The 18,099-nt window shown below is 45.0% G+C and overlaps 1 protein-coding gene across 19 annotated transcripts in view; it reads right to left on the minus strand.

The window, feature by feature from the left end:
• The window catches only part of MAGI2 (membrane associated guanylate kinase, WW and PDZ domain containing 2), a 618,868-nt gene that overhangs the window by 213,641 nt on the left and 387,128 nt on the right, over positions 1-18,099 (minus strand). For all 19 annotated transcript variants that reach the window (XM_081210614.1, XM_081210613.1, XM_081210622.1 and 16 more), the window contains one exon: positions 8,353-8,432. In XM_081210614.1, the coding sequence (XP_081066740.1) occupies positions 8,353-8,432 (80 nt within the window). The remainder of the gene's footprint in view (positions 1-8,352; positions 8,433-18,099) is intronic.

The following is an 18,099-nucleotide window of genomic DNA, read 5'->3' on the forward strand; positions in this document are numbered from 1 at the left end:
TTATAAATGCATCAAGAGGAAGGGATATTCATATTTGCTTGGATATATGCAGAGAAAGTGGAATGAAGTGTAAACTTCTCAGACGAAATGCCTGATATATTAGATATAGACTTTTCTGTTGCCACCTACAGGAATTCTAATGAGATCACATAAATTTCATTGCCGAGGACTTTTAATCGGCTTTATTTTCAGAAGAGGGTGCATACTTTCCTTAGGAGATTAAAACGGAATAGGTGCAGAATGGAATGTATTGCTAAATCTGGAATTCAAGCGTGTTTTGAGCTAGAATAAGCTCTCTTTGGGGGAAGAGATGAAAATGTAGTTCAAAAGGTTCTGAGACTTAAGTCCTTTTTCTGAAGATATACAACCATACTTAGAGGTGAGTAGAAGAAAGTCATTCCACCATACAAAGTTTTGGTAGAGAGTGGAGTGGATTTGTTTCTGTGTGTCAAATCACTGGTGTGGCCTACAGAAACTGGAATGGACTCAGCAAGCATTCTATCTATTTCCCCCCAAAGTGCAGGTGCTTCAGCACCAATTTCCCCTTATCCTTATTGGGTCTTAGTCTTTCATCACTCTGCGTGTTTCCTGCAAGTGTAGGCAGTTGTTCTTCCTGCAAAACATTTATGTAGCTGAGTCAAGCTCCCCTGACATCTTGGCACCCCAGGGCACTTTCCCAGTTTCCCTCTGTGGTTAGGACAGTCTCATGACTATGTTTCTGAAATAATGATACTGGTAGTGTGCAAGGCAAGAGACAGTTGATGGAAGGCCAAAAATTGGAATGGGGAACCCCTTCACCCCTGACCCATGTGGCCAGACATACCCTCAACCTGGTCTTTGCCCCAGAGAAGATTGGTAACTGTTGATGTGGTGAGGTCTGGGTTGAATACTGCTACTCCACTCTGGAAGGCACTCTCCAAGTGCCTCTATTTTTTAGGGATGTCCCTGATTTAGAGAAGCCATCCTGGTTCTGATTTGATCCCAACATACCCTGCTTTTCCTTAGGATGTCCCTATTTTCATCAAAGAAATGTTGGCGGGTATGGGAAGGCATGGAGATGGTCTGCCCAGAGGGATTTATGCAATCTGATGGATTCCTGATCAATCGTCCTTGCCACTCACACAGAATTCAGTTGAGAGTCCAATGTGGCCCTCTTTCCACAGATTCCCCACCCAGCTTTAGAATAAAGAAATAATGAATTTCCACAAATTTTACTCTAATAAAATCAATTCTTCTTTTCTTTTTTACTAATGGGTATCCACGGAGGCTACTCCACAGGTTTTCTAATTTTGTTCATTATGTTCTCTAATTTTTCCACAGAGACAAAATCCAGTACCTATTTGATAGACAACTGCTGCACCCAGCTGGCTTTCTCTCCAGCAGTTGCTTTGATTCCGCATCACATGATCTTCCTCATTACTTCAGATAAAATATTCAGAAACTCCCAGATGCCGAGTCCCACAGTTCACTAAGCTCCTGCCTGAATTTGACAAAAATGTGAGCCTTTCACATCACAAAACAAACGTGAGTTTGTGAATACCGTACAGTCCCAATTAGCCAGAAGAAATCATGTACTGGCTCATGGGTCACTGAGTTGTATTTAAAGAGATTAGCATCTTTGGTTTGGGTGCCCTGTCAAGGCAAAGTTCTGCTTTTTTGTTCTACCACAAAGGTTTGTAAGTTTCTTAAGAATTACTGGCCAAAACATCTAAAGCAACATTTTAAAAGGCAGTTCTCTTACAGTGTAAGAAGCCAATAGGTGTTGCATTTGGATTTGAAATGGAGCTCTTATACATCACCAAATACCAACATGTAAACTGTTCAAGAAGGGTTGCTAAAGTGTGTCTGTCTGTAAATACTGGTTTAAAAAGGTGTCAGTTGTGTCCCAGTTTACTTGAGGTGCACTGAGAAGGCTAATACTTCAGAACTGCTTTGCACATTATGGAAAGAAGAGTTTCTCTTTGTCCGCGTGCCTCCGAGGTAAATGCTTAAATTCATGAAGGAGAGGTATGTCTGAAAACATGTGGTTTCTGACAACAGCAAGGAAGCAGCTATCATTTTGACTGTTTGCATCAGGTGTTTGATAACAATCTATAGGATCAGGCCTGAGATGATTTTTAAAACAGGCCTTAAGTGTTTGTAATGGAAAAGAACTGGAAAAATAGTGTGCTACATTTCTGCTGAGAAAATCCCCTGCCTAAACTGTATTTAGATTTCCACTGTGGGTATAGTTGGGTCCTACTGTATTTCACTGTATTTTTCTGAAAACCTAATAAAAATATATTTTAAAAAATGTTTCATTGAGGTCAGTAAGCTTCTTTGGCTCAGAGTTTTATATATTGGCATTGCAGAGTAATATTTTTGCTGTTAATTATTTTCAGGTTATAGTAAGTACAACCTCCAGAATAACTCTTATGAAGATGAGGAACAAGCAGAATGCCACTAATGGCCTGAGCTGTTTCTTTTCCCTTGATTTGACCAGGGTTTTGTCTCTGTGTGTGGCAGTTATATGCATTGAAATATTTTACTGCAGCTTCCTTATAATCCTGAGATTCACTTGCTAGGGCAAACTAGAAGCGGGGCTCCCTGCCTTCTCTCCTTGATATTTATTCTAGTGCTCAGGTTGATTGAACGACAAGGCAAGATACTTAGCCTGGGCAGGCACTTCATTTATTCTCTCCAGGCCATCAGTTGATACAGGGGCAAAAATGCCAGGAAAAATCTTTCCGCGCTTACATCAACTACACTCAAAGTACTAATGTGTTGTACCTCTACAAATGTCAAATACGTGATATCTAATCAAGGCCAGACTGGCTTATGTATAAGAAAAAGGTGGAATACACATAAATCTGATAATAAAAATGGATAAAAATTCATTGGGGGGGGGGAATCCTGTTTTCCTGGACAGTCTGTCAAGGACCTCAAAGCAGTTGTCCTAAAACAGAGCATCTCTCGGAAAGAGCTGGATCATTAAGTGTCAAAAACTTATCCAAACGTGTAAATGAAAGTTGAAACAGAGACCAGAGGTTTTTCTCCTAAAATGACTGAAAGAGCCTTTAAAATCCATCATGATCCAGTAGCATGTCTTAAGGCTCTTCCAGTCAGCATAGGAGAAAAACCCCGGGTCTCAGTTTCAACCCTCATTTACACATTTAGATTACTCCATCTTAAATCTGTGAAATTCTGTATGGGGTATGTCCTATAAAATGCTGCCCTGTTGATGACAGAGTTATCTGTGAATGGAAAATGGTGGGAATTATTGTGTTTGTTTGCATCTACTGAGTTTAGGAAGCCACCCTGCTTCTATTGACCTTTTATGCTGAAAAAAATGTAAGTGAAAGAGATGAACTGAGCAGATGAAGCTTTTCCTTGTTCACTACATATGTCCATACAAAAGGGGTTTCAGGCTGTGCTTAAAGATGGCAACCACAGGACTCAGAGGAAATGGAGTGGAGTGGTGAGAGTTAAATGCCACATATTGATTTGAATCAAGTACAACATTCTTAATTTGCAGGCTTGTAGGAGCCTATCTGGCATGAGGCCGAGATGGTAAAATACAAGGCAACAACCATGTCGATAAGAAGAAGGAAGTGTGGTCATGGACAGGCTGGAGCTCCAACACTAGATTGGAAAGATAAAGTGAGATGGATCATGGTGAGACAGGGCAGGGCAGGTTCGAGGAAAAGGAAAGGTGAGGTGAAGTATGTACAATGCAATGCAGGTGAGGCAGAGCTGGTGTTGCTACTCAGTGCAGCTGGTTGCTCAGACTGAGAGGCTAGGTTAGATGTTTTATTGAGCATGATGCCTCTTCACTAGGTTGATTGGCTGGCCATTAGTCCTTGGCTGGCCACAGAATATAAGGTGCCAAAGACCAGTTGCTGGTTTGAGATCCATCTCAGATGGGCACAAATTTAGAGTTACTCAAAATGGCCAGTGTCCCCTCCCAGGCACCTCAATATAAGGGCTTAGTAACTACTATGGATGTGGCAAATTTTGTCAATAGAACTTTTCTCTGCATGTCTGCCAATTGACAATAGTCTTGCCAAGCAACTTATTTGGGCACTCGTTCCTAAGTGAAAAATACAAAGAGAAGCCCACACATGCACAATATTGTTCTACCTCTGATCCCTGGAGAACAGAACCATGCAGTTTTTTTCTCATGAATAACACAACACTACTTCCTGGCCTTTATATGTCTTGGCAAAAGAGTAGAAATGCTAAACAAAAGGAATATATATTGGTTTCCCTTTTCATCATAGAAATTAAGAATCCCATTGGCCCCTTGCAACATCAAGCAAAGTGAAAACCAAGTGAATGGGAACCTAGTGTCCATCTCCTGGGCCAAAGAAGAGAAAACAAAATAACCAAGGCTGTGATTTCTTCTTACAATGCATTTTGTGTGTTTAGTGCTGGTGTTCCATTATCTGATGATAAAATCCATAGCTACTGTGCCGGTTAGGATGGCTGCACATGTATATTTCATAATCACAAAACTATCTAATGAGTATTAAACAAACTCTCTATACAGTATACTCTAACTGTGCATTACAATCTTCAGTCAATTGTTGTCCCAATAGCAATACTGTATATTTATGATCAGACATACAAAGGCATACGGATACATATAAAGAACAAAATATTGTCTGGTATAAAGTCACAAAGCCCACCAACGACCCTTCAGGTTTTTTGGTTTAATTCTCAGTGAAAACCATATTTTTATTGCACTATGAAGCATGCCACCCCCATTCCACTAGTGAGTAAGGTTCAAAGAGCTTTTGTGAAATATTCCTAGAAGAGATGGAGTAATAAAAATTAAGGTTGGCTTGGACACAATGTCAATAATAGGATCATAAAAGTCTTCTATGTTAAACCTCTCATGCATTTAGAAGGCATGTTTTGGAGCAGGGGTCAGCAAGGTTCATCTTGCCTGGGCCGGATCAGGCCCGCAGAGATCTCTCCATGGGCCGGATTGTATTCATGTGTGAGTGCCTGTGATTTTCGGCATCTGCACATGTGCAGACGCAATTTCTGGCACCACGGAAGCGAGTTGTTGCACTGCGTGGTTTAGCGCAGCACACGAGTGGGTATCTCAGTTCAGGGGCTGGTCAAACGATCTCTGTGGGTTGCTTCCAGCCCATGGGCCTTAGGTTGCTGACCCGTTTTGGAGGATAAAAAATAAACAGAATTGAATTAGGGTTCACTTACTTTGTGTTCTACTCAAGATTAGGAAAATAATTTGTCAGGGATTCAAAACTATGTGCGGCCTGAGGTATATTGCCATTTAGTCTTCATACCATCACACCAAATTCCATTGTACATTAATGAACACAGAAATGTGCTCATGTGAAGAATGTGGGGCTCCTGAAGCTTCACAGTGATGTACTCCATCATGCAGCCTGCCGTAAGTGACAGGCAGTCTGGGGAGGATGTCATCCAGGGGGAGCAATGCCATCCAGACAAGTTACTTATGTTTAGCATGGAAGGATTAATGTACAAGGAGCCACTGTTTTTATTTAAGAAAGCTGATGTGGGGGGGGGGGGGCTTCTGCGCATGAAATGCACTTTGTCTCGCCTACGCCTCCACCCTCAATTCCTCCGCTGTACAAACTGCTTGGGCAGACAATCTATACATCTCCAAAGTGGCAAGGGAGAAATGACAGAGAAGGGAGGTGGCAACAAAGCGAATGATGACAATAGCAAAAAATGAAACTACCTGGCATATTCTATAAATTAGGCATGTTTGGTCCCTAAATCCATGTTTTTAATGAAATCATTTGGCTTTCATTGTTTTCCACTCAGTTTATTATTTATCAAGAAAGCAAATTAAAAAACAAACAAAACCCCCTACTGTTGATTTCAAGCTCATCTTATTTTCTCATTAATCTTGTGAATATACTGTGTCCCCCCCCCCCGCACAAACAGGTTAAAATAGCATAAGAGGATGAGCACCCCTTAAAGGAAGAACTTACTGATGGTAAGAGCTGTTCAGCAGTAGAATGGACTCCTTCAGGAGGTAATGGACTCTCCTTCATTGGAGATTTTTAAGCAGAGGCTGGATGGCCAACTGCCATGGATGATCTAGTGGATCTTTCTGCATTGCAAGGGGGTGGAATAGATGACCCTTGGGGTCCCGTTATCCCTAAGCATTAGCCATTCTCTCTGAGGACACCAGTTTGGAGAAGGGCAAAAAAGGCACAGAAAAGGAATGTTTGGGTCCAGTGTGGAGCATGGTTTCTCCATAAATCTGCTCCACCATATTTCCACATTTATTTGTACAGATCTAAATAGGTATGGTATGATTAAATTTTCTCTCAAAATATGCATTTTAAAATGTATTTTGCTATATTCTTGAGGTGAAAATTATGTAGGAATATGCAGGAACTGCAAATGCCTGTGGATAGCTAAGTACCAATTTTCACAGATCTCAGGTCTCGGTCACACAGGCCATCACTTTAAGAAGGACCTTATTGGACCAGATATATGTTGGAACTGGCTGAAATTGGGGTGGGTTTTCCCCAAATATTCTTAGAGTGGAAGTGAAATTCTCCAACAGTTTCACTCCGAAAACCCGCTTCTGATAAATTTTGTTTTGTTGGATGAAACTGTAGAAGGATGAAGAGAAGAAGACTGGAAGGACTAAAGACCAACCCCATTTGCTCCCTTCAACCATTTTAGAATAATAACATTAAACAATGCTAAAACCAGATGCACTCAAAATTCAGAAAAGGTGAAACTGGGGTGGCCATTTCACCAAATATTCTCCTGGAAATGACTGACCATTTCCGAAGCTCCAAAACCATTTCTCTCAAAAATCTATCAGAAAATTGCTTTCTGGGGGAAAATGGGCCCAAGTTTACTTTTTGTATCACCTTATTAGCAACGAGACTGGTGGTTATGGCAACACTCTCCAGAGCACCAGATGTTCCTTAGACTAGAGCATCTCATCGAATTTAAGAAGCATATATTAGCTGCTGTTTAAGGAGCACAGAAATTTGAGGGAATTCCAAAGAGAAAACAGAAAAGGAAAAAGAAAAAACAGGTTTGGAACACACAACTTATGATGAAGAGCTCACTTTATTTAAATTAGGATGGAGTTACATTATTTTGTTTTAGTTTTTTTAAAAAAAATGATAAAAATTAACATTTTCTACAGTATAGTTCACAACATCAATGTTAATCTGCCACCTCATGATGACTTTCTTCACATAAAATTACAGTGAAAATTCACCTTCAGAGAACATAAATGCTTGGGTGAGTGATGTGCTGTTTCAAATATCTAACAGGTTGTCATAAAGAAGACACAAAGCAAGTGTTAATTACAGCTCTCGAAGGCAGGATAAGAAACAACAGATACAAATGGAAGTCGAAAAGATAAGTTCTCCGGGGGAATCTGGATATGTTCTTCTCCTTAGTATTTAAACAAAAAATGGATTAGGACCTCTGGGGAATTTTTCCAGCCTGGGGGTTTTCAGGTTCTGACTGATTCTGTAATTCTAAGGTTGCAGCCATCTACTTTAAAGAAAGGACTGCTTCACACAAAATTCCTGTTCCTGGTACCCTAAATATATTTATAGATGATAGCTTAAAAAAAAATCTCAGCAGCTATTTTTAGCACTTAAAATGGCTTGACCAACCTAATTTGCATGCACATTGCTTGTACTGGAAAACCTGGGAAAATGGGTCGCTTATGAAGATAAACAGATCTGTATTATTTACTTGGTAACAGTCGTTAGTCCTGACAAATACACTAATCACCATGGTTTTACTAACAGTCATATAGAGGACAATAGTTAAATAATTGTTCACTGTTGTACACGATTCCAAGGGGCTAAAAATATCCTTCTAACCGAAGAAACAACCAATCTGACATCCCTCCCCTCCTCTCATCCCTCCCGCTAAGTAAATGTTGGTTTATTTAAACTGCCCACTACTTAACTGGCACAGAACTGCCCCTTTGTGAAGCAAATCACATCATAATATGCATACACCATCTCTGTCACAATAGCTTTCGGCACTGTGTGCTTTACACATTTAAAAGCTTGGGATCTAAGAACATTCTGCAGATCCGGATAAGAGAAAAGGCAGCCCAAGAGTCAAATATGTTACAAATTACACCCCCCCCTTACACACACACTTGTTATTATCGATATCAACTTCAGAACAGATATTACGTAGAAGAGAAGCAGAAATACATGGTACCTTAAGAACTGAGGAACACACACAACTACAGCAGTAATTAAATGCCTTCCCCCCCTCATTCCTTAAATACTTTCTACAATCTACAGTACAAGCAAATAAAAGTCATTTCTCTCTCTTTCTTTTAGCAGCAACAATGAAAACTTAATAGCCTACCATTTTCTTTGCACTCTTCGGGAGGTTTAGCCTTTTTCGCAAGTCGTGGATCCAGCCATGATGTTGTCTTTGTGTTATGGCTGAAAAGAAACGAGATCACCCTGATCAGACACATGCTGAACGGAACCAAGTTTATTCCTTCCGATACAGTGGGGGAGGGGGGGAGAGGTTGGTGCAAAATTGCAATCAATATACTTGATTTGCTTACTGGTGTAAGTAGACTTGAAGGAGGTGTAAGAGAAATTGTGGAAGGCAACCTCTGAATTTGGCAGCCTAAACTCCCTGTCCTCAAAGCAGCTATTTTTATTAAAATCAACCAGAATGTTGCCAAGTTAGCCTAATTGAAAATGCAAAACTCATCTAGGGCAAAAGGAATGTGCAGGATTCTCCAGCTGAAAGGGGGTGCAACCAACAGTCTTCTATTCCCATTTGCTGGAGTTTTGAGTTTAAAATTTATTTTAGACCTCAAGGATTCGTAAATATAGGACGATTATTTCTCAGCAGCCATACTTTCAGAATAAGATGCAAACTGAAGTGTGCCTTAGTGCAGTCTCCATTTTCTAACAGGATGATTAATGACGCTTTGATGAACCAACTGTTATCTATTCCATATCTAATTCCGCTCCCATGATAAAAGTACATTTTGCAGAACTGGAAGTAATAATGTGGCTCATGCTACAAAGCCCAGCATAGCCTTTTAAAAAGAATTTGACTAAGCTGGTAAAATACTGTTTACAAAGAGAACAATTTCCCAAATGAATGGATATTTAGAACAGCTAAGGAGCTACATAACAAGATTTTTGAAAAATGTTTATCCTTTTTTTTTACAGCCAAGTGAATTTGTAGTGTGATAGCAATATAAGGACCATAAACCAGAAAGGAGAAATTAATATTAGTTCCATATTTTAAAGGAATATAAATTCTTCTTATAAATACTCTCATCTCATTACTCCTCCTCTTTCTTGCACACTGTCAGTCCTTTGTAATGCATGTTTTATTTATTAAACACATCCTGGGAGGCTGTTCACTTTGTACTGTTTAGTTTACATATTGCTGAATTATTAAGGTTTTTATTTATGTAGCATTCGCCGACTAATTTAGAAATGCATGTAAGCCCTTTGTTATAAAGGGTAGTGCTGATGGGGAAAAGATATCAATGCCCTGTAAAAATCCAGATGCATTGCTCCTATTGATTTATACTCACGTCTCGACTGGTGGGACAGTCTGGATGCAAATGGTGGTGCCCTGAGTTTTAAGTCTGGCTGCTTTACTCTGAGATAAGTAGTTAATTCTGCAATGTATATGCTGCTTAATACCGTAACATTTAAGCAATGTACAGTAAGGTTCCTATATACAGTGGTGCCCCGCAAGACGAATGCCTCGCAAGACGGAAAACTCGCTAGACGAAAGAGTTTTCCGTTTTGGAGGTGCTTCACAAAACGAATCTCCTATGGGCTTGCTTCGCAAGACGACAATGTCTTGCGAGTTCCTGCTGGTTTCCCCCCCCTCCCCCCCTTTTCTAAGCCGCTAAGCCGCTTATCAGCTGATCCAATCAGCAGATAAGCCGCTAAAAGCCTCTAAAAGCCGCTAATAGCGCTAAGCCGCTTATCAGCTGATCCGACAAGATGGTCCCTCGCAGCTGCCACTCAGAACAAGAGCCGGCTCATCCTCCTCCCAAGCTTGGTGATGGTGTCACTGGCATGTGAAATAGGGACATTCTGGGATCAAATGAGAAGCTGGGGTGGCTTTTGTAATTGTGGGGCTGTCCCTGGAAAATAGGGACACTTGGAGGGTATGTATTTTATTAATTTATTGAATTTATATACCGGCCTATACCTGGAGGTTGTACCTATAAAAACCCCCACAGTGCTGTGTGATTTTCTCTTCTGCCCACTCCCCTTGGCTGAAGAAGGCAAGCCGTTCACTCTGCAAAGTGAAGAGTATTTATAACCCTGGAGCCTCCACTCCTCTGAACTCACAGTGCCCACTTGCATTCAACTTCCCAGACTGTGTTTTTAAAGCTTAACCTTCACCAACCCAAAACTTCAATTACAGCGAACTTTTGAAATAAGAAAACCAAGAATTATTTTCTAAACGTCACCTTCTGCTCACCCACTCATTCAAGGCATTTGTGCCACTCATGCACTCATTCAAGGCGATCCATTCAAGGCATTCATTGAAGGCAAATTATCACTGGCAGAGAGGATGGAGTGGAAGGATACAAGAAGAGTACCCAGAAAGAGATGATTATTTCAGTGCCATTAACTTTTTATTTCCTAGCTGGCTACTGTTCGGTCAGCCAAGAATCCAGCTGACCTCATCACTGGGAGGGGGGGAAGCATCCAGTGAAACCCAACTCTTTAAAATCTCCTATAGCTTGTGTACTAAATTCACTAATTAGTTTGGAAGGAATCTCTCTACAGCTGGAATAGGGAACCTATGGGCCACAGCCAAAGCTCATCCGGCATGATTCATGTGGGGCCCCTCTTATGAGGGGGCCCTTCCAGTTCAGATTGATTATATACCAGCATCCAATAACATACTTTCTGACCAGAGATGAAACATTATTATGATAGGAGGAAACTGAATTACATTTGAAGTATATGAATTCAGAACGCATAAATTAATAAATTAACACCTTTTTCAAAGAAAATTCACATCTTCAACTAAAAACTATCATAAATGATGCATTTAACAAAACGATTGCATATAATTTAATATTTTGAATCCATGGGGACTCAAAAACTGCACACCCTGCGAACCTCTATGGCCACACACCAGCACATTTGCACGGCCACAATGCAAGGATTTCTGACTGTGGCTTCCCAGCCAATTGTGAGCCATGCCTCGCTTTTTCTACAGTCTCAGCTGCTTTAGGGTAGAGGTGGTTTGCCCAGATCAGAGAGAGAGAAAGGGCCACATGGATCTGCCACCACATACAATGAAAGTGTGGTTCTTCTTTTTTTTTTTAAAGAGGGGATGGCAGAACGATGGAAGGAAGAGTGAGAGACATGGTGTGGCAGGAAGAGAGAAAAGCCAGCAGTCAGCACTGGTTCACCTATTATTTGCTCTAAAGGACTGTGGGTCAACAACCCTTTATAGAATGCAGTTCCTTCCTTAAGTCCTTTCTTTAATATACAACGTGCATTTGCAAACCTTGCTAGACAGATTTTCCAAAAAGCAATGAAAACTCACTCTCCCACAGCAGCTGCTTAGTAGCAAGATGACATAATTTACTTTCCAACTAATTATTGCTGTATATGTGGAAAGGCTGTTGACAGAACCAGGAAGGTATAAATGCGGCAGAGCCTGTTTGCAGAGGGGCTCACAGAACAAACCATTGCAAGTAGAGGCCTACCCCATGAAGAGAAAAGGGGTGCAAGGGCTGGAAGGAAGAACAGAAGCTTCATAGAGAATTATGCCATGCCAAAGGTTAGATGGGTGAGCAATCTGCCTCCTGGTCAAATAAGAAGACTACAAAAAAGAGTAGGAGGGGCCACTGAGGAGTTTGCACCCCACTAGTAATGGAAAGTATTCTCTCTGAAGTCCCTACTTAGGCTGTAAATATATAAAGCAGCATTTCCCAGCCCCATTGTTTGGAGGGACTGAATTAATAAAACAAGTTTATGGCAGGGACTCGATGTATGTTTTAGACTGGTTAGATGACCCACTTTGATACTCACAACTTTTTAAAATAATGATACAGTGGTACCCCGCAAGACGAATGCCTCGCAAGACGGAAAACCCGCAAGACGAAAGGGTTTTCTGTTTTGGAGGCGCTTCGCAAGACGAATTTCCCTATGGGCTTGCATCGCAAGACGAAAGCCCATAGGGAAATGCTGGCGGTCGGGAGCAAAGACTTTCGCCCACAGCCGGCCTTCAGAAGAGGACCTCTTCTGAAGGCCGGCGGGGGGCAAAAGTCTTTGCTCCCCCCGCCTGCCTTCCCCCCCCCCGCCTGCCCCGGGCGATCTTAAAATGCTGGCGGGCGGGAGCGAAGCGTTCGCTGCCGACCCCCAGCATTTTAAAATCTCCAAGGGACAGCAGAGAAGTCTCTGTCCCGGGGAGATTTTAAAATGCTGGGGGTCGGGAGCGAAGCGTTAGCTGCCGACCCCCAGCATTTTAAAATCTCCCCCTGTCCCGGGAAGGTTTTAAAATGCTGGGGGTCGGGAGCGAAGCGCTGCCGACCCCCAGCATTTTAAAATCTCCCCGTGTCCCGGGGAGGTTTTAAAATGCTGGGGGTCGGGAGCGAAGCGCTGCCGACCCCCAGCATTTTAAAATCTCCCCGTGTCCCGGGAAGGTTTTAAAATGCTGGGGGTCGGGAGCGAAGCGCTGCCGACCCCCAGCATTTTAAAATCTCCCCGTGTCCCGGGGAGGTTTTAAAATGCTGCGGGTCGGGAGCGAAGCGCTGCCGAACCCCAGCATTTTAAAATCTCCCCGTGTCCCGGGAAGGTTTTAAAATGCTGGGGGTCGGCAGCGCTTCGCTCCCGACCCCCAGCATTTTAAAACGCTGTTCCGAAGGGGGGGCGGGGACACCTGCCCCAGCCGCCCCACTTCGGAAAGCTGTTCCGAAGTGGGGAGGGGGGCGGGGACACCTGCCCCAGCCGCCCCACTTCGGAAAGCTGTTCCGAAGTGGGGAGGGGGGGCGGGGACACCTGCCCCAGCCGCCCCACTTCGGAAAGCTGTTCCGAAGTGGGGCGGGGGGGCGGGGACACCTGCCCCAGCCGCCCCACTTCGGAAAGCTGTTCCGAAGTGGGGCGGGGGGGGCGGGGACACCTGCCCCAGCCGCCCCACTTCGGAAAGCTGTTCCGAAGTGGGGAGGGGGGGCGGGGACACCTGCCCAGCCGCCCCACTTCGGAAAGCTGTTCCGAAGTGGGGCGGGGGGCGGGAACACCTTCTGAAGGCGGGCAGGGGGCGAAAGTCTTTGTCCCCCCTGCCTGCCTTCCCAGGGGCTTTTAAATCGCCCCGGACAGCGGAGAAGTCCTCCGCTGTCCCAGGGTTTTTTAAAATGCTGGGGGTGGGAAGAAAAGCCCTTGTCCCCCCCCCAGCCTTCAGAAGAGGTCCGGGGACAGACTGTCCCTGGACCTGGTCTGAAGGCGGTTTCCCTAGGAACGCATTAATTGATTTTCAATGCATTCCTATGGGAAACCGTGCATCGCAAGACGAAAAAACCGCAAGACGAAGAGACTTGCGGAACGAATTAATTTCGTCTTGCGAGGCACCACTGTAGTAGGTGCCTGTAATGGGTATGGGTTGCTCGTGCGTAAGTTGCCGCCTCTCCAGGCTTTGTTGCCTTGCTAAACCTTTCAGTCTGGGCAGCCCTTCACTTCGCGGCTGCCTCAGTCGCTAGCAGAATCCGTCAGTGGGCGTTTCTTAAATCTTTTCCAACATAAAAGTTGTTTGACACCCAGTCTCCTCCTACTCTCTCTGCGCAGAAATCTTCTGCGCAGGGTGGGCGTGGGTAGTGGAAGACCCGTGCTCTCCCCGCTCGTGTCCGGTGAAGAGTCCTGGAGCCCTCTCGCCGATTCCACCATCAGCCCCACTATATCCCTGGTGTTGCACTGATTTGCTTCCCCATCTGCGGAGCTGCCTCTCTCCCTGCTGGGCCCTTCTCCAGCATCATTTGAGAGCCTTCCCTCCGCCTCTAGCTCCGATGTCAGTTCCCTGACAGTGCCTGATCAGGTGGAGCAGGAACAAGTGCTTTCAAGATACAGAAAACCAAGCCTCAGACATGCTAGAAGGTCTAAAGCAGAGATGCCAGGATGGTGGGAGTTGAACAACATCTGGCACAGTGGGGAGGGGAGGAGAGAGAGACAGGCTCCTTGTCCCTTGCTTGAAGTGTTAGAATTTTCCTGCTGAATACAAACCCCAATCCAGCTTCCTAATTGTGAGGAGACTATATGTGAAACAAACCATTTTACGTTAGGTTCTGAATATTCTGTAAGACGCTTACAACCAGGAAGTCAGGGAGTTTCTTAACACAACCTGCCTGACACACCTCTGCTCAGAGACCTCCTTGCCTGCTCACCATGATACCACTGAACCGTCTTCTAGTCAGAAATAAATACCTTCTAGCCATAGCTTTTTGAACACATAGGGAGCCACTGAGGCTGAAAAGATGCCGCCAAGTGTCACAACAAGAAATCGTCTGAAGTCCTGAGGGACAGTGATTCTTGACCAACAGGGTGAGTTGTCACTGTGATACAGCTATAATAGGATAATGACCAGTTAATTATGAACCCACTAATCTAATGGTAATGAACTGGCTGAAAAGCCCTGGGCAATTCACTTTGCTTATGAAATATGGGTAGCATTCAAGACCTCTACTGTACAGCCTTCACTACCAATGAGGGTTGAAAATTGCGAGCTGCTAATCATGACAAACATTCCTTCCAAATGTTGTGTTCAAATAATGACTTCAGTTTGGTGGAAAGGGAAGCAATTTACAATGCACGTAATTTACAATGCACCACGAGATTAGACTATTACAATTACTAAAACCAATTCAAAACAAATGCTTGCTTAGATGGCTAATGAGTGGGTCTGCAAATGTAAACAATTGCAAACACTCAATATGCATTAGAGAAGAAATCACTTAGAAGTGATGGATACTTCAAGCAATAGCAAAAACAGAACAGAGTTGGGAGAATAAAAGAAAAAAAGGAGATTGGAACTCTAGGCAAAAGGGGATAAAAAAATCACTCTTCTGAATGACAGAAAATCTCTACCTCATAAGAATCCAAGCTTTAGTTAGTGTTCACTGTGGGCATGTTTTAAGGCTTTTTATGTGGACAGTATGGCTATAGAACACCTAGAAGAGACAGTGCCTGCCACAGGTTTCTGTTATTCACCCAATATTGATACAGTGGTGCCTCGCAAGATGAAATTAATTCGTTCCGCAAGTTTTTTCTTCTTGCGAGTTTTTCGTCTTGCGAAGCACGGTTTCCCATAGGAATGCATTGAAAATCAATTAATGCGTTCCTATGGAAACCGCTTGCCAGGCTGGCGGTGCGGAGAAGGGCTTTTCTCCCCACCGCAAGCCTTCAGGACAGGTACGGGAACAGAGGGGAAGGGGCGCAGCGCTTCTCCTCTGTTCCCGGGGCTTGCGGTGGGAGGAGGGTTTTTCCTCCCCACTGCCAACATTCAGAACAGCATTCTGAATGTTGGCGGTGGGAAGGAAAACCCTCCTCCCACCGCAAGTCTTCAGGACAGCCATCCGAAGGCTGGCGTGGGGAGAAGGGCTTTCCGCCCCACCGCCAGCCTTCGGAGGAGCCTTCCGAAGGCTGGCGCGGGGAGAAGGGCTTTTCTCCCCACCGCCAGCCTTCGGAGGAGCCTTCCGAAGGCTGGCGCAGGGAGAAGGGCTTTTCTCCCCACCGCCAGCCTTCGGAGGAGCCTTCCAAAGGCTGGCGCGGGGAGAAGGGCTTTCCGCCCCACCGCCAGCCTTCGGAGGAGGTCCGAGGACAGTGGCGAAGAAGCGCTGCACTTCCCCGCTGTCCCGGAGATTTCCCTATGGGCTTTCGTCTTGCGAAGGAAGCCCATAGGGAAATTCGTTTTGCGAAGCGCCTCCAAGACGGAAAACCCTTTCGTCTAGCGGGTTTTCCGTCTTGCGAGGCGTTCGTCTTGCGGGGCACCACTGTACTGGATAAAATTCAGATGTTGAGCAATCATTTATTCACAAACTCCTCCCTACAGTTCCCCTTGTGATTTAGGGCCAAACCACATGTTACATTAACCATAGTTCTTCAAGTTTAGACATTACAGGCTGAGGGAGCTGTAGTTGATATAAAGGTAATATTGTGATCTCTTCCTCCGGTGCATAAAGAGGAGGAGAGTGGGAAAGGGAATGCACACTACTGTAGGCTTGTTCATGTTACAGGAAACCATAATTTAGTTTGGTAGGTTGGTATTAAAGAGATCAAATCCCATTTTCAAACAGACACTTCCTGTGTGTTCTTGGGACAACCACATGAGGATTATTGAAGCTATAATGCATTTATTTCAATGAGACTAATATGCACACAGATGGGCACTGGATTGTGGCCAGGTCTATAAATAGAAGCTCCATCCCAACATGAATGGCAAGAAGGCCGATAACAACATGGAACTGCTGAAGGTGTTTTGTAAAGAGGGGAAATATCAGGCTCATTTTGCAGCTACTCTTTTGTCATTTTGGGAATGCCAGACAAATTAAAGTAGCAGCAGATCTGCAACTTCAGTTGCTGGTGCTGTGTACTGGCAACATCCTTTGCCCCTGCCCAGCTGCTAGGCCCAAAGTGCAGCAGGGGACAATGGGGAGAACAGCAGGTGGGGAAAGACTGTGACGGTGGGTGGGAGAGTAGCAGCAAATTGACTCGAAAAGGTAAACATTAAAACAGGCTGGTATTGGTGGCAGCACAAACATGGCATTTCAACCTACTATTATTTACATAAATAAATATTATTTATTTATGATATAATATCTGATATCATATTTGTTACTTAACAGTCTGATGGGCTTATTATGATTACCGTATTTTTCGCCCCATAGGGTGCACCGGCCCATAGGACGCACCTAGTTTTTTTTTGGGGGGGGGATAAAGAAAAAAAATTATTTCCCCCCCGGCACGGGGGTGGGGCGGGGGAAGCCCGAGCTTCCCCCGACCCCAGCCCCCAGAACAGGCAGCTCTCCGCAAGCCTTGGGAGACCGGCGTGACTTCCTGCCTGGCTCCCACGCCTTGCGGATAATATCTGCCTGAAGCCCAAACCAGGTCGGGGGACAGCGGGAAGGCGCGCTCCACCTCCCCGCTGTCCCCCGAGCTTGTGGGGCTGGCGGTGGGGAGAAGCAGGGAGGTGGAACGCCACCATCCCGCTGGCCCCTGACCTGCTTTGGAGGCTGGCGGCGGGGAGAAGCATGCTTGCGGATATCTGCCTTGTAGATATCTGCCTGAAGCCCAAACCAGGTCATGGAACAGCAGGATGGTGGCGCTCCGCCTTCCCGCTGTCCCCCGAGCTTGTGGGGCTGGCGGTGGGGAGAAGCATGCTTCTCCCCGCCGCCAGCCTCCAAACCAGGTGTGCAGCGCGCCCCAGGCTTCAAGATGCAGGCTGCTATCCGCAAGCCTAGGGAGCCCGACGGGAACTCCCGCGGGCTCCCAAGGCTTGCAGAGAGCTTCCTGAAGCCTGGAGAGCGAGAGGGGTTGGTGCGCACTGACGCTTCTCGCTTTCCAGGCTTCAGCGAAAGCCTGCATTCGCCCCATAGGACGCACACACATTTGCCCTTCATTTTTGGAGGGGGAAAAGTGCGTCCTATAGGGCGAAAAATATGATAAGTCTTTTTCTTAACTTATAAACTAAGAGGCTAGCTAATAGGACCTGAACAGCATGAGATCCTTCTTAACCCTGTGGACAATTCCTAACTATTAAGAAAGCAGCAAATATTGTATAGGTCCACACAGGGGCGTAGCAAGGGGGTGCAGGAGGTGCGTTCTGCCCCAGGTGTCCCCACTGAGGGGGGTGACAAAATGGTGGGCAGCACTCACCGCGGAGCCTGCAGCGCACCCGAGCCACACATCTCTCCTGGGAGTGATGTGGTGTCTTGGGCACCCGCATGCTCCGCACTGCCCAAACTTTCCTCCCGTTGCCTCCCCCTCAGCTGTAGGGCAGCTGAGTGGGAGGAGGCAGGCAGACTCCTCAGAGACACCATGGTGCCCCTGTGCGCAGCTGGCCCCACCCCCAGGCGCCTGATTGGCTTGCTCCGCTGCTGGGTCCACATTC

This window comes from Podarcis bocagei (genome assembly GCF_964188305.1).
Source record: "Podarcis bocagei genome assembly, chromosome: 10".
Classification (NCBI taxonomy): Eukaryota; Metazoa; Chordata; class Lepidosauria; order Squamata; family Lacertidae; genus Podarcis; species Podarcis bocagei.